The sequence below is a fragment of the Nesoenas mayeri genome (genome assembly GCF_963082525.1).
Source record: "Nesoenas mayeri genome assembly, chromosome: 20".
Lineage (NCBI taxonomy): Eukaryota > Metazoa > Chordata > Aves > Columbiformes > Columbidae > Nesoenas > Nesoenas mayeri.
In genome coordinates this window covers 913,923-929,782 of record NC_137569.1, presented here as the reverse complement: position 1 = coordinate 929,782, position 15,860 = coordinate 913,923, and the positions used below count along the sequence as shown (strand labels likewise).

Genomic DNA, 15,860 nt, shown 5'->3' with positions numbered 1-15,860 from the left:
TACTAATCTGCCTTTTAACCTAACTACTCAAACAAAGATGTGTGAGCAGGTCACCCTGTGATGGGACAGCTTTCTGTGACCCCCTGCACCGAGCCGGAGGCTGCGGCCCCACCAACACTCGTGACAGCAAACCCATCCTGCTACGGAATCCTCAGCGAGACTCAAACCCAGTCCCGGTCTGCACAGAACTAACTAGAACTATTTCCAACAAAGGGGCAAACAAGTATTTATGAATTTCTACATAACGCACACATACAGGACAAAAGCCACAAACGTTTAAAGATTTGGGTTTTATAAAAACAGAGCTGAGAAGTTTGCTGCCAGAGCACGAGGCTGTGCCATAAGTCACTGATCTCACTGCCGCTTCCTGCAGCCGGGCACTGGAACCTCCTCCTGCCCCACGGAACGGGCTGCCTGCACCTCCTGCCCCACGGAACGGGCTGCCTGCACCTCCTGCCCCACGGAACGGGCTGCCTGCACCTCCTGCCCCACGGAACGGGCTGCCTGCACCTCCTGCCCCACGGAACGGGCTGCCTGCACCTCCACCGCATCCGGGCTGTGGAACCTCCTCCTGCCCACGGAACGAGTTGCCTGCACCTCCACCCCAGCACAGGCAGTGGAACCTCCTCCTGCCCCACGGAACGAGCTGCCTGCACCTCCTGCCCCACAGAACGAGCTGCCTGCACCTCCTGCCCCACAGAACGAGCTGCCTGCACCTCCGCCCCGGCCGGGCCGCCTGCCCGGGCTGCGCACCAGGAACACATGCTGGCTGGTAGAACATACATGTGCAGGTAAGAACCCGGTTCAGAGGGAAAGGCTCTACATTTGTATTATTTGATTTGAAATTCTGTATGTCTTGACTTCAGAGGGTGTTCAAAGCTCTTGTTGAATGTCTGCATCTTAAAAGCACTGGGGTTTCAAACACATTTGACATTGTTATGATGAACTATCACAAACACTATATGTAAGTATTAATCCACCATATTTTGAAAAGAGGAGCAGAAAAAAGTTAAATTGAATCATTTTTAGCCTTAACTGCTGAAGAGACGCAATAACAGGAAATAAGAGTTTAAGAGAAACGGAAAGAGACTTTTAGTTAGGTCTCGGCTTATTTCTATCAAAACCAACCGATTTTCTTCACTCTTGCCAATCCTGTTTGTCAATACTGCTGGGACTGGTTCATATTTTGTTCCCGGTCCACAACTATTTACATGACTGATCAAAACTGTTAATCTGAAACACTCCTGACTTCTCTGCTGATGCTTTTTTCTGATAAGATGAAAAAAGGTCATAATAAGCAAGACATTCTCTTCAAAGTCACTTAATTAGAACAATCAATAGTGTTGAAAATCTGCCTGTTGTTTGTAAAGTCGGTGACAAACCTGCTCATCACGGAATGGGAACAGATATGGAATTTCAAACACTGAGTCTAACATTATTTTCACTATTAGAGTATTAACATAAAATTGTCTGGAGTCAGTCAAGTGTAACTATACAGCAAAGCAGTTCTGAAGTTCATACGTTGTATTTCATCCCTGCTACAGGACAGGACAGATCGAAAGAGGCTGCAGGAAAATGGCTGGAAACCAAGTCATCCTGGTTCTGTTCTGTGGAGAAATGTGGCAGTCCCTTTCAGCAGCAATGCCCCCGCAGGCTGCCATGAGGAAAAGGAACGCTCACAGCAGCACCGGCAGCCCCAGCGAGGACAGAGCCCCTCCGCTCCCATGGCAAGAAACGGGGCTGGTTTTAGGCAAGGCGGGGGGCGCGCCGGCGGCCACGGCAGCGGCCCCGTTCCCCGAGGCGTCCCCAGAGCCCAGCGACAGCAGCTGGGTGGCAGCTCTCATCATTGGCATCATCTTGACCAGTATGCTAATAGCCATTCTTATAATTGTTCTGTGGAAATGCTGCAAGAGGCCAGTTCCACTTGATTCCAACTGGGCAGGGCGCTCTCCGTTTGCGGACGGAGACACACCAGACGTCTTCATGGACTCTGACCAGGCTACCAAGCGCTCATCAGTTTTGTTTATGCTGCCCTGGAAACTGAAACAGGACACAAACTCACAGCAGGACCCCACTGCACCAGAGAAGCCCCCTGGCTGCGGGAGCAGAGAAGAGAGCAGGGCCGGCTGCTCCGGAGCCAGCGCTCCCCGGCCCAGCGCCGACCCGCCGCCCAGCTCGGAACCCCCGACCGGGGCACCCAGCTCGGAACCTCCGACCGGGGCACCCAGCTCCTGCGCTGCTCTCACAGCCCCTGAGTCCCCAGACCTGCCACCTCCACCAGACTGGCTCAGGGACCCCGCTGAGGACCATGGTCCTGAGCCCAGCGAGGGCCAGGAGAGCCACTTGGGACCAGAGGAACCGCTGCCCCCACCACCCGAGTCACCGAGCCAAGAGATGCACGAGCCACTGCCCCAGCTGCTGCAGCCACAACACCCTTTGTAGACGGCAAAACTGCTACTTCACTTTTTTGTTAAGTGAACTGTTCTTCAAACAACTAAAAAAAGAAGAAGCTGATGCAGGCAAGAACAGCGAGACCACAGCACGGGCATTTCCCCGGGGTTTTGTAACTTGAGCTTTCACAAAAGGGAACAAGCTGCTTCTCCCTGAAACAAATCATTTCGAAATCCAATCTGGGTTGTGCTCACCAGTTACCTGTAACTAGTGACCCGGCTTCTGGAGATCACAGCAAACAGCGCACGCCTGTGTGTGTCGGCATGTGCACGCCGGGATGCGCACGCCTGTGTGTGCCGGGATGCGCACGCCGGGATGCGCACGCCTGCGTGTGCCGGGATGCGCGTGCCGGGCCCTGCAGCGACACCAGCGCAGAACCCCTGCAGAGGGCTGAGAGCTCCGCACACTGTTCTGCTGGGCTGTACAACCGAATGCAATGAATTCATGTCCATTTTAATAAAGCTTTCTAATTCAAAGATGTTTTGGTCACTCAAAGCGCAACCGAGGATCTGCTCAGATGCAAAGCTCTGAATTCAAACCCAAGTCTAAACGCCGCAACACGCACACAGGCCCATTTTTTTGTACACAGGCCCATTTCTTACAGGCGGCTGCACACAACATGGTACCAACGATGACAGGTACCCGAGACGCCCCCGACAGACCGCAGGTGTCGTTACTAACGGCTGTGAGATTTCCTTTAGATCAAATACTTCAAAAAGTTTGCTGGTGTAAAACCTGCAGGCACTTCACACCTTGCTCGGTACCGCGGAGAACGGTGCAGGCGAACGGTCAGTGCAGTGGTCACTAAAGAGCTGAAATGGCTCCGAACACTGGGACTACAAAGGGCTTTCTTCTACCTAAACACTTTTGATTTTTATAGATAAAACAGAAACAGTTTGCAGAACACCCAGGCAAATAATTAGCAAAATTAGTTGTGCACTTTGACTAATCTGTAAAACCCTAAAAGCTGAGCTATACTGTATGTGACAATAGAGTGACAGCCTTTCCTGAGGGGCAGAAAAGTGAGTCTTTTAAAATAATGAAAATAGATTCTGGCAGTGTAGCTTTAAGAAGTTTAAGGTAGGAATCCTAAATTAACACGAACCTTTATTACGGGAGGAGAGGTTAATCGAAGGTAAAAAAGAACACAATCTGACTTTTTAAATAGGAACATTCAAATGGATTCAAAGCTTGAGCTCCAACAGCGCCGGCCCCGGGTGCTGCTCCTGCAGGCGAGCCGGCCCCTTGTGCTTTGATGCATTCGCAGAGCGCAAAATGCAGACAGGGAGAAGCTGAGCGTCCGCGTCCCACGAGCCCAGCTGCGCGGCTGCTGCGCGGCCTGGCAGCGAGCGGAGGCGGCAGCCGGCGCTGCAGTGCCCGGCAGCCACAGCCCGGCAGATCAGGTGGTTGCAGAGCCGGCGAGCGGCAGACGATGCAGCTCGGGAGCCAGCGCAGGCTCCGCCAGCAACCGGAGCTGCTCTCCAGGACCAGACGACCTCTACGTCTCCATCTCGCACAGAAATGAGGTGCTGATACTGCAGGAGAGACTACGGTAAGTTTGTGGGGTTTGGTTTTCACCACAAAAACCCACTATAAAATTAGAGGCAGAAATAAGAAGGAAATTCTTAGTTGATGACAGATGCTTGCACCAGAAATTTGCTGCAGTGTCAGAGATTTCTTACTAACATTAATTCAGCTCTCAAACATGTGTTTACCAGCTTTGAGAATGTAATTAACACTATAAGAAGGAAAAATAACCCTGTGCATGTTAGCATGAACATGGAATTTGCGTTTCAGACTAAATTCTTAACAATTTCAGATGTATTTGAACTGATTCTACTTAAGCAAATAGCATGCATGAATGGGGGGGGGATTGCTACATTGCTGCAGAGATTTGTAAAGCAGATCCAGTTGACAGCCATTTTTTCATCCGGTATAAAAGACCACATTATTCCAAACATAATATAGGCTTGAAAACACTAAAAACAAAAAGCAGACATTGTATAACGTTTGGAAGAGACTTGCATTTTCGGAAGAAAGCCCTCATTTGAGCTGGAGGGGGAAAGGGAGATGAAAAAACAAGTCTCATTCTGCCAGACAACATGACAGGCTCTGAAGGGATCTTTGTAAAGTCTCTCTTGAACAATTCTAAAAAGGACCGTGCCACAAAGGGGTTTATTGATATTTTTACTTAATTTCTCCTGCAAGTGGTCATTGCAAAGACAACCCTTACAGAGACATAAAATATATTGCATGGATTTAAAGGGTGTCGTTGTGATCTATTTATTTCCAGGCAGCAATGGAATACCAGATACTGAATACATCTACCTGTCTGCTGGTCCTTCTGTGTTTCACACCCACTGCCCTGGGTGTCTGTCCTTCTACCTGTACATGCTCAGGAAACGACAGGAATGTGGACTGTTCAGGCAGGAACTTAACTATACTGCCACACGGACTTCAAGACAACATTACCTATTTAAATCTGTCCTTCAACCAGTTCATAGATCTCGATCATCAGCTAACGAGATTCACCAATTTGAGGACCCTTGATATTTCAAATAATTGGCTCAAGAATGTTCCTGCTCATCTGCCCAAGTCCTTATGGGAATTATATGCCATAAACAACAACATTAAAGTTCTTCAGAAGCTCGATACAGCTTACCAGTGGAACCTCAGAGTGCTGGACGTTTCCAGGAATATGGTGGAAAGAGCTGTTCTGATCAACAACACGCTCAGCAGCCTCAAGTTTCTCAACCTCAGCAGCAACAAACTTTGGACAGTTCCAACCAACATGCCCTACAACATCGAGACGGTGGATCTATCCAGTAACTTCTTGTCCCAGATACTTCCAGGAACGCTGCTGAGACTGCACCGCCTTACAAGCCTCTACCTGCACAACAACAAGTTCACGTACATTCCCGACAAAGCTTTTGACCAGCTCTTCCAGCTGCAGCTCATAACGCTGTACAACAACCCCTGGGCCTGCAGCGACGTACAAAACATCCCGTACTTGCTGAAGTGGGTGCAGGGCACCGCTGCCGACGTGGTGGGGGCTCCCTGTGCTGCCCACGACGTGCAGTGGGCAGAGGCCACGCCAGCGCCCGCGGCTCCCGCGGCCACAGACCCCGGCCCCGTCATCAAAGGGATGAAGGCAGCAGACAAAGCTGCTTCTCCAGCGGCGACCGAACTGAGCAAACTGACAAAAACGCATAAACAATTCAAAGCTAAGGAGGTTTCTACCTTGGTGACCTTCAGCCAAACCGTGCTGCTCGCCAGCACCGACCGAGCGCTGCTGCTGTACCCGGAGGCCCCGAGCGGGGCGGTGGGTTCTCAGGAGGCAGCAGCCACGCACACCATCCACTTCCGAGCCCCCGGCGGCGCCAACGCCAGCCTGGCACGCCCCACGGCCCCGGCCACCACCCCCATGACCCTGAGCATCACCAGCGGAGTGCCCACGAACTACTCCCGGCTGCCTCGAAGCACAACGGCTACCTTGCGGAAAGAGGAATCCACGACAAGTGTCGCCAACACCCGTGTGCCCTCCGGAGCAAGTACCCGCGAGGTCTGCTTGGTGTACGTTGCGATGCTCAGCGCAGTGGTGCTGTGCGTTGGCTAAGGGCTTGGGAGAGGTACTGAGCTTGTTCCTGTGATACACGGGTGGAGCTGAGACATCCAGGTCAGGTAACAAATCAAAATACAAGAAATTCAAAGTTCAGACACTGATCTAAAGACAACAACAGTTCTTAAAGAAGTGCACACTAATGTCTTGATACTAAGCTGCTACTTATTTTAATGTCTTAATTGAGTAAAACTAACCTATAATTTTGGTTTTTAAAACGTGCTTATTTTGTATTTAAATTTTTAATTTTACTCGCACAGAATAAAGCATCAGCATTTTAAGTACTGATTTTATGTATGATTTTGTCATTAAACAACTGGAAAAAATAGAAGGCCTGTATCATATCTGCATTGTCTTGCTTGACTTGCCAGGGAGCAATTCTTGTAACATAGCAGCAGATTCTTTGTAAGTCGTGACGACACGCAAAAGGGAGGGGAAAAATAAAGGAACTAAAGCTGGCTGTTTCACTACGCAGAAGTTATTCCTGAGAAAAATCGCTAGCATGTGTATCTATGTTTGCTTCATATGTATTAGGATATTTTAAATACGAAGAACAAGAGTTTTGAATTTAGGAATTCAATACGACAATGCCATGATGTCTGCTAAGAGGGTGTAAACTGCAACAGGGTGCAAATTCAGCATGGGAAAAGAGGCGGCGACAGCTCTTTGTGCTCCGTCTCGGCTTAGAGACCACGGGCAAGTTACTGCTCACTCTCCATATTCAAAAAGATAAAAGCAGAGGCAAACACAAGATGTTCAATGTCATGACGTGCTCCAGCAACAGGGAGCTACCTACACCATTCGGTGTAACGCAGTTCCTTTATTTCAAGCGACATCCAAAAATCTGAAGTGTTAATATATTATGCTTAAAAGAATATCGCACGTCAGCCAGAACGTATCAAAATATTACTGTTTGACCAGTAAAATGACATAACTTGCCTTAGAAATTGGCTGATATGTAAAAGATCAATGAAGCTGTTATTGGAACAATCCTGGAATCTTGTGACTCAAAAAGAATGCATTCAGTTCATGGCATTGAACATGGCAAATCTGTGCTTTATAGGGACGAGCATGAACGCAATTAATTCTCCTCGGCACCTGCGCCATCAGCGAGTAGCGATAGTTGCACGCATGGTTCTGTCCTCTCTAGGAACATAACGAAGTTATGTGGCAAAGGTACTTGATATACTACAGATGAAGTTTTGCAAACAGCATGAAATGAAAACTGAAGAACAAGTTAACTGAAAAGTATTATTCACTTAATATTACAAATCTTTATAGAATATTTTCCACTCATTTCAGGCCATTTAATTTCTCGTTATTGCAGCACGAACGTGCTGCAAAGGCAGCGAAGGCCCTGCTGAGCCCACGTTCAGCGAGGGCCGGAGCGGCCGCCCGCCGGTACCACCGACACCACCACTTCCCAACTGCAAACAGGATTTCTACAACCGGACGTTTGTTTTCGTTTCTAACAGTAAATGTTGCACAACGAATTTGTACAGTTATTTCATTGGCATTTCAGTAAAAATAAAGTTATGTTTGTATTGAACTGAATTGGTGGCAGCGCTTCTTTTCAAATGAGCATAGTAATATCACCGGTCAGATGTTTTATTATACAAACCTATTTCAAAGAGGCCTTTGGTTCAATCTTCATGTCTTACAGGGGAAATTTATTATTAACTCAAATTATATTACTTTGATACTGATGTATCCCTAATACTGTTTATTAATAAGCTGATAACAGTAACATAGAGCCTTCCCCTCCCCTTCCTGCCCTTTAGAACCTGCAAAGCCCTCTGGCATTTCTCTCCGCTCGGCAAAGGCTCTTCCTCCCTGTATCAGAACCGGCCCTGCCTGCCACTCTTTGGGCAGCCAGAGCCCCGGCCCGTGGAAACTGCACCAACCGCTACAGGCGTCTTTGCTGAACAATTCAATAACGGATCAAAAAACCTACGTGCAATCAACTGTAAATGCTCAGAGAACATTTCACCTGTAATGAGAGTATTCGGTGAACAGCAACCCCACAAAAAACAGTTTCCCAGAGTTTGCTGGGACTCTAAGTCCCCACACTGAATGACTTGCTACCCAGACTTCCAAGACTTATTCATTCTCATGCAAGCTGGGAAGTGGAAGCGGGGTTGTGGAGTGTTCGAAATTCACATACAGGACTGGGAAAGCAGGAAACTACCAAAACCAGAATGAGACCCCCAAGGCAGAAGGGCCTGAAGCGCGGCGGCCGTGCCCAGCGCCGGGCAGGGACAGGGACGGGGACGGGGCTGCGCGCTCACACCGCGCCCAGGGCAGCCCCAAGTGCAGCTCGCCCTGTGCTTCTCTGGAAAGAAATGAGTTGGTAAGGGAGCGAGGAGGAGGCAGCGAAACGTGGGCGCTCTGCACTTGTTGCTTGGCAACAGTGCACTGAAATCGAAATGAAACGATAGGCATGGATGCATGGCAGCATGGTCCGGGTTGTTCTAACCATGCTGGTCATATAGTCCATGATAAACAAAATTATCCACCCTTGGAGAAATTCTTTGTTCCAAAATAATTATTTAGCATTTCAGGCCACTATTCTAAGTATCCCCAAAAGGTCTGGCACACCTTGCAGCAGAGGTCTGCTTGCTTTTGGGAGGTCAGAACTGCTGCAGGCACAGCTGCGGCCTGCAGCAATAACTCAGAGGTCTGTATTCCTATTAATTATTTGGGATATCAGCTTTAAAACTCCATGGCAGTACTTCAAGATCAATATTTTTATTTTAGTAACAGCGTAGAGATGAAAACCAGAAGAGCAGTGGCTTCACAAGTCGAGTTGTTGCCCAGGAAACAAAACATAGAGAAAAATGACAGAAGGGATTCGATTTCACAGCACAAGAAGAATATCAACTGATCCAGATACACAGTGGAATGACTCAACAATGCCCTAGCAACCAGATCCCAAACCACCAAAATAAAAGGAAAAGAAACCAAATCAGGACACTCATACCATGTTGGCAGCGGCCAAAGCGGCGGCCGCACCGCGCGGTGACACCGGCGCCAAGCGCCACAGCCTCGCCCGCTCCTGCCGGCCGCGCTGCGGCTGCACCTGCTCGCGGGCACAATGACCGCGAATCTCCTTTGCTCAAACACGGCAGGAACGGTTCTCGGTGAGGAACACGATTGCTATGGAAACTGGTCTGAACACACGCAACTCCATGGATCTTACAGTGCGCTTACGAACCACATCCAAATACCCAGTTTTCAGCTTTACAACTGCCAACGTGAATATAAAGAAAATTCCTATTTTGTTTAGTTATTTATTTTTAAGAAAGAGAATTGTGGCTTATTTGCCTATAAACGAATATTGATCTTGGGGTATTCTCGCCGAATTCTTCAACAGCGCAGCCCGTTACTCATTGCTCTGAGTTACTACTTTCCACAGTACAAAAGACTTAAATCTTCCCAAGTTTTGCTTTACTGGAGAAACAAAGTCCCCTGCAAAGTTCCCACGTCAACATCTGCTCTTCGTACCGCTTTAGTGACATTTCAACAGATCCCAACCATTTTGAAAAACTCTGTATAATTGTATAAGTTTAGCTATATTTCCACAGACACTCACATACTCCTGGGTGGAAAAACTATGATAGTTCTGACTCAGGAAACAACTCAATTAAAAAATACCGTCACCAAAACTTGACAAATGAACTGTTTGCTGAGTCTTGTCTGCTACACCATTGGTGTCCCTGTCTTATGTATCTTATGTGTTTATTTCAGAGAGGAAGGTGAAAGATTCCTTACCGCCGAGCGATGTAGTAGAAAACAGGATTGCCAGCTTTTGATGTCCCGGCTTGGTAGAAAATATTTAGTGTTTTCAGTGCTTTGAACTCCTCTTTCTCGTGCACCTGGTGCCTGAAAAGCAGTACATGGACATCAACACCGCAAAACAAAAACATACCCCAAACCCTCTTTATTTGCATCTTTCAATTAAAGTATTAAGTTCGCCCAATCTCGAACCTTTGTTAAATCAAACATCACTGCCATCTCTGGCTCGCAATTTAGTTTTTGGAATTAAAATCTACTCGAAAAGTAAAAAGTATATGCAGACCCAGCCTTCTAAACTCCCCTTCAAAAGGAAAGATGGAGTCTTAATAACTACTAATATTGCCTTACATGCCACAGCTTAGAAACCACGACAACCTCATTACCTTGTCATGAACTCCTCGAATTTGGAGCTGGTGAGATTTAAGCTGGACCAGTGGGTGTCTGCCACGGGTTTGTGCTCCGGAGGGCCCAGGTAGGCGAGCAGAGTGGCCATCTTGTCGAAAGGTCGTCTTCCAACAGCCTTGTGGTCCCTAGAACAGCACATCACTCTCAAGTCCTTCTTTACTCAGCAATTCCGATTATTTTTCCCACTACGCTTCCTGACCTTGAACAGACCGGGCTTTCTTTTTTAAAATTTAAAAAAACGTTTAACAATGACATAAGGAAGATGTTTGTTATGCATAGAACGTTTTTTACAAGAGATCCATCAACTGTCCACTTGCACAACAGGCTGGTGGCAAACACGTTGGGCACGTTCCCAAAAACGGCTTGTCAATAAGACAAAAGTTTCCAAACATAAGGCTTTTAAGCCGAGATATTCTTCTCAGTAATAACAACAAAAGCATCTGAAAGTATTGCCAAATATTCATTTCCCATCAGCAACTAACTCCCTTCTTGACGGCACCTGCGCAGCCGTACCTGTTGCTGGAGAGGTACTGGCCGATCTTCTCCTGGTTGTTCCACAGCAGGCGGTGCAAGGCCAGGACGTTGCCGTCGCTGATGAAGGACAGGCTGTGATTGACCGTGTCGCTGGCGGGGCAGTCGGATGCAATATCCAGGAAAAACCTGCAGTTCGAGACCAGAACACCCATGAGCGTGCCAGGGAAACGCCAAGCGGCCGCGGCGCGGAGGGGACGGCTGAGCAGGTTCCGCGCTGCCCCGCACGCGCGACACCCACGCGGGTTCCCCGGGACCTACCTCCGCGCTGCGTCAAAATTGCTTTTCACAAAATCATTGAAAGGCCGCATATGTTCTTCTTTTGTGAAGAGGACATGGTTGGCAATACTCTGGAGTATCTAAAAGATAAAAAGACGGTGAAGATACATAAAGATTGAAGGTACTAACTGTTACGGTAGCCAGTGTAATTCCACTGCCAGAAACATTCACATTAACTTGTGAAATCTCAAGACCAAAAAAAGGCCAACAAGCCAACTAATTCAAAACCTGTTCACTTTCAAAATATTTCCCTTCACATGCTTCTAAACACTAGAAAATGACTTCATGTATTTACAAACTTTATTTGGGTTTAGGCCAGGAAAATAAATTGTCTTTCCAACCCACTATTTATTAAGCGTTATGTGATGGTTGCTACAAAAACATACAAAAGTTCAACCAAATTTTCTCATACAAGTCAAAGGACGGAACTAAATCAGGTAGAACACACAATATGGGCAAATAAAAGTATTTAGCGATTCACCTTTGACATCAGCTTCAGTCCCCTCTCAATTCGCGGCGGAGGCTTTTTATCCAAAATCCCCGCCTCGTACGGGGAGACGATGGCGGGGTTGATGAACCGCAGGAACATGGCGCTGCCGACCGCTCCGATGCTGTTCTGAGGGAACCGCTGGCTGACAACCTGCGAGGTTGAGAGTTATAAACAATATGTTTGCGTTAAGACAAGGGAAAGCGAGCCGAGCAAAGCCTCGCATGGCAAGCCAGCGTTAAGCATCTTTTCCACGCCAAGCTCAAGACACTTGAGAGGCAGCCAGGAACTGCCGGCCAGGGCCAGGGCTGCCGGGCACCCCCCGTGCTCCTCTGCCAAACACCCCCTGCGCTCCTGCTCTGCCGGACACCCCCTGCCCTCCTGCTCTGCCGGACACCCCCTGCGCTCCTGCTCTGCCGGACACCCTCTGCGCTCCTGCTCTGCCGGACACCCCCTGCGCTCCTGCTCTGCCGGACACCCCCTGCCCTCCTGCTCTGCCGGACACCCCCTGCGCTCCTGCTCTGCCGGACACCCTCTGCGCTCCTGCTCTGCCGGACACCCCCTGCGCTCCTGCTCTGCCGGGCACCCCCCGTGCTCCTCTGCCAAACACCCCCTGCCCTCCTGCTCTGCCGGACACCCCCCGCGCTCCTGCTCTGCCAAACACCCCCCATGCTCCTCTGCCAAACACCCCCGTGCTCCTGCTCTGCCAAACACCCCCCGTGCTCCTGCTCTCCTGGGCACCCCCTGTCCTGCCAGGGGGACACTGCCAGGGGGACACTGCCAGGGGGACACTGCCAGGGTCACTGATGCACACAGACACGAGAGCACATTTGGGAGTTAGTGAGCACTAACTGAGCACAGACTTTTCTTCTGAAACAAGCGGGTCTTCCATTTGCGCACTCATAAGTTTGCTACTGAACACAAGAGCCTCTCCAGCAATAAGACTTACGCTGTGAAGCCTGACAAGTCATTTTAAATTTGTGGGAAGGAGATATTTGCAGAAATACTCCTCAGAACCACCACAGCTCAGCTTTGCCAAAGGGGGAACGCCCGCCGGAGCGGAGCGGGCAGCGCGCCTCTGCCCACGCACGCGCCCCGAACCAGCAGTGGGGTCTGCGAGCTACCGAGTGAAAACACTGCTCTTTGCTATCTAAAAAATATTCTAAGATGTTGTGAGAAAAAATAAGTCTCCCTTCTTCTAGGCAAACCACTCTGCATTCTGTTCTCTAGATATCTTTCATTTGACCATGAAAAGTTAAAGATAAAACTCCCTGACAAAAATAAAGTTCTTAAATATGCTACATGTGGTTCCATAAAGATTTACTATCCGTATGTATATTTCATTCTGAGTAAGAACAGTTAAAGCAAGTCAAATTCTACCTTTTCACAGAATAAAATTAGCAAGCTTAGTATTTAAAGTTATATTGTTTAAACTAAATCGAAACCAAACAAACCCCATTTTACTAAAGCAATTGACAACATAATTAGTTCAATCTCCCATCATGCTGCTTGAAACAGATAAAGCCATTAGTACACAGATAACATATCAAGAATCACGGGGTCAGTAGCAACTTCACTCAGTTGCCTTGTGATGCAATTACTGATCCTATTGTCTTGTGAAGCACTAGTTTGCACACAGATTTTGCAGTTAAACATGATTACAGCAAAAAATAAGGGAGTGCTTAATAATGGTGTAAATTTCCGTTCTGCCTCTGTTTTGTTCACACCTTCTGTTTTGAGGTCACTGCCACAGGATCAGTCCCACGGCCAATGACACTGCTACACAGCCTACACCCCCACACAGCCCACACCCCCACACAGCCCACACCCCAGCGCTTCAACAGCCGCCTGCGGAAAGCAACAAACCCGCTCTTCTCAGGAGATATACAACAAGTACCAAACTTTAGTGCTTAGTCAAAGGCAAACAAAAGAAAACGTATCAGAAGAAGCCATGGGAGCCATTGCTCACTGCAGCACCCACGTGTACCAGTCACTCTTGTCCCGGCTGCAAGCCAAGCCAGTTACCGGCCAGAGTACAACAACTAAACAGACTCAGATTTGCCCCAAAAGCAAAGAAAACATTTCTGTTCCGCATCTTTTAAACTGGAAGATGGTGGCAAGGGCAGAGGAATCAGAGCATTAAACACTGAGCAGTAAGGTTAAAACGTCTTCGGTTCACTCAAATAGGCACACAGAGAATATTTTAAATATAACTTAATTCCAGTGTTAATTGAAATGAAAGCTATTTTGTGCCAGAATTAGTAGAATGATTTTACAGTGAGGTCAAATAGACTGAAGTGAAGATGTTTTGAACAAACAGCAAGAGATTTCTGTTGTGCTTTGAAAGAAATGGCTAATAAAAAGTCTCCAAACTTACTGATTTTTTGTTTTCCTTTTTTTCTTTTACGGTAGCTTTATTCAGTAGAGAGTGGCAAGTTGCCTACAGAACAGAGATGAGCACAAACAAGTCACAGCACCAACTACATACAGCAACAAAAAACCAATGTTGACTTGTACATAAATTACACAGTAAAATGTAACAAACATAACCAACAGAAAATGAAATATATAAACTAAAGACTGATGATGGAGTTTTTATTCCACAGTTGTATTACATCTTATTTACAAAGCACTAAATACAAAACAAGCAAATGTTGCATTTCAATCATTTCTACTATTTCTGGCTAGATTAAAAGTCAAACCACATTAATGTGCTCATGACATACAATATTGGGCTTTCAGTGTCATATTCAGCTTTCAAATGTATTTCACCATCCCTAAATAATTTTGTTAGTAAGAATAGTCAAGTGTTACCCCTCTGAAATACACAGGACTTTTAAAACAAATTTAGAGTTTCAAATCTTCCCAATGCTTCTCTGTGTGTCCGATTTAGTTAGAGCTGGGAATCACCCGTCACCCTGGGGCAGCTGAACGCGGCCACAGAACGCTGCGGGAGAAGGGAGAAAAAGCCTAGCGGGTCCCCAGGAATTCATTCTGGATTTCCAATCAACATACTGACTTGATTGCGCTTATTCCTGCATTTCATGTAAACGCAAAGGGACCCACCGTGCAGCATCCCGTGCTCTCACACCTCTCAGCTACGGCACATCAGCCGCGTGCCCGCGCCCTGTGCAAGGGACATTTTGGCCTTGGAGCTCAATCCCACCCACTTCGGACTGGCTGTGACAGCAAACGAGCAGCGCCCAGGACCCGAAGCCGCCGGCACGCCGGGGAGAGCCGGCGCCGGGAGCCGCTCGGGAGCCGCTCGGGAGCCGCCGCAGCAGCGCAGGACACAGGCCAAGGAGAAACAAAACCAAACCACAACCACACCAACACCCCCCCCAGTCAGCAAAAGCTGTTCTGCTAATCAAGCTACATGTAAATAGTTCAAGTTTGTGCAGGACCTAGTAATATTTAACCAAAGGTGCCTCTGCCCAGTTCCTGACTGGACGTCCTCTCTCTGGAAGCAGTCACACACACTCTGCTCATCAGAATATTGCGTTTAAAGCAAGTCAGATTTCCACCTCTTCATAAAGAAAAACCACGGATGTTTGTCTGGTTTTCATGAGGTGGCACAATGTCTTCATAGGAGCTACTTTGATCAGGCTTGTCTGTGACCCCTAACACTCCTGGAAATACATTACCTGACATGAGCAAGGGTGAACCCGCCACCGGAGTACGGTTCGGGATGAAAACCCTTCATTTGGGCCCTGTTCCGGTAACAGAAAGGCCACCCAGCCTAGACCCCAGTATCCAACTAAATACACCATTTCCATAAGGTTGGCTACACATCATTTCCAGAGCAGCACACCTGAGGAGTATTTTTTGCACGCACATTTACCTTAGAACTTAAAGCATAAAAAGGCACTGCAGAATTCAGTCTCAGCTGCACCACTGTTTGGGATGGAACACATTCACCTTATCACATATGAAGTTATCTTATAAAAATCACCTATTTGGTTCTTGTGATAAAAAAGGATTAACACCCCCCCAAATACAGATTTCAATTGTACTTTCTTTCAGATAAAGTCCAGACTCTTCAAAACTCTCTGGAATTTGAAAGTATAGAATGAGTTATTACACTATTTGTGATGAACAAACATTTGCACACAAATGTATGTGTTACTAGAAACAGTAAAGCAGTAAATGTTGAAGCTGAGCATCACTTAATCCCACTTGCATATATGCCAGTAAATCATCTCTTTCAGGAACAAACTGTCCGTGTTACTAAAGAATGAAAAGCCAAGAGCAAAGCCAATCGAGTTCACCCTTCCACAGCAGCATCTCTGGCAA

The 15,860-nt window shown here is 47.6% G+C and overlaps 3 protein-coding genes across 3 annotated transcripts in view; 2 read left to right on the top strand and 1 right to left on the bottom strand.

Moving 5' to 3' along the window:
• NF1 (neurofibromin 1) overlaps window positions 1-15,860 on the bottom strand; it is a 68,855-nt gene that overhangs the window by 26,530 nt on the left and 26,465 nt on the right. Inside the window, exons 31-36 of the mRNA XM_080356787.1 lie at window positions 13,945-14,007; window positions 11,562-11,720; window positions 11,063-11,160; window positions 10,784-10,930; window positions 10,249-10,395; window positions 9,842-9,952 (exon numbers count right to left, since the gene is read on the bottom strand). Of these exons, the coding sequence (XP_080212913.1) occupies window positions 9,842-9,952; window positions 10,249-10,395; window positions 10,784-10,930; window positions 11,063-11,160; window positions 11,562-11,720; window positions 13,945-14,007 (725 nt within the window). The remainder of the gene's footprint in view (window positions 1-9,841; window positions 9,953-10,248; window positions 10,396-10,783; window positions 10,931-11,062; window positions 11,161-11,561; window positions 11,721-13,944; window positions 14,008-15,860) is intronic.
• EVI2B (ecotropic viral integration site 2B) lies at window positions 708-4,007 on the top strand (the record flags this gene model as incomplete). Its single annotated transcript, XM_080356818.1, has 3 exons — window positions 708-791; window positions 1,545-2,438; window positions 3,719-4,007. Exons 1-3 carry the CDS (start codon window positions 763-765, stop codon window positions 4,005-4,007), a joined length of 1,212 nt encoding a protein of 403 aa, XP_080212944.1. The 5' UTR covers window positions 708-762.
• On the top strand, window positions 4,751-6,067 carry OMG (oligodendrocyte myelin glycoprotein; the record flags this gene model as incomplete). Its single annotated transcript, XM_080357144.1, has 1 exon — window positions 4,751-6,067. The coding sequence occupies one exon, from the start codon at window positions 4,751-4,753 to the stop codon at window positions 6,065-6,067; it is 1,317 nt and encodes a 438-aa protein (XP_080213270.1).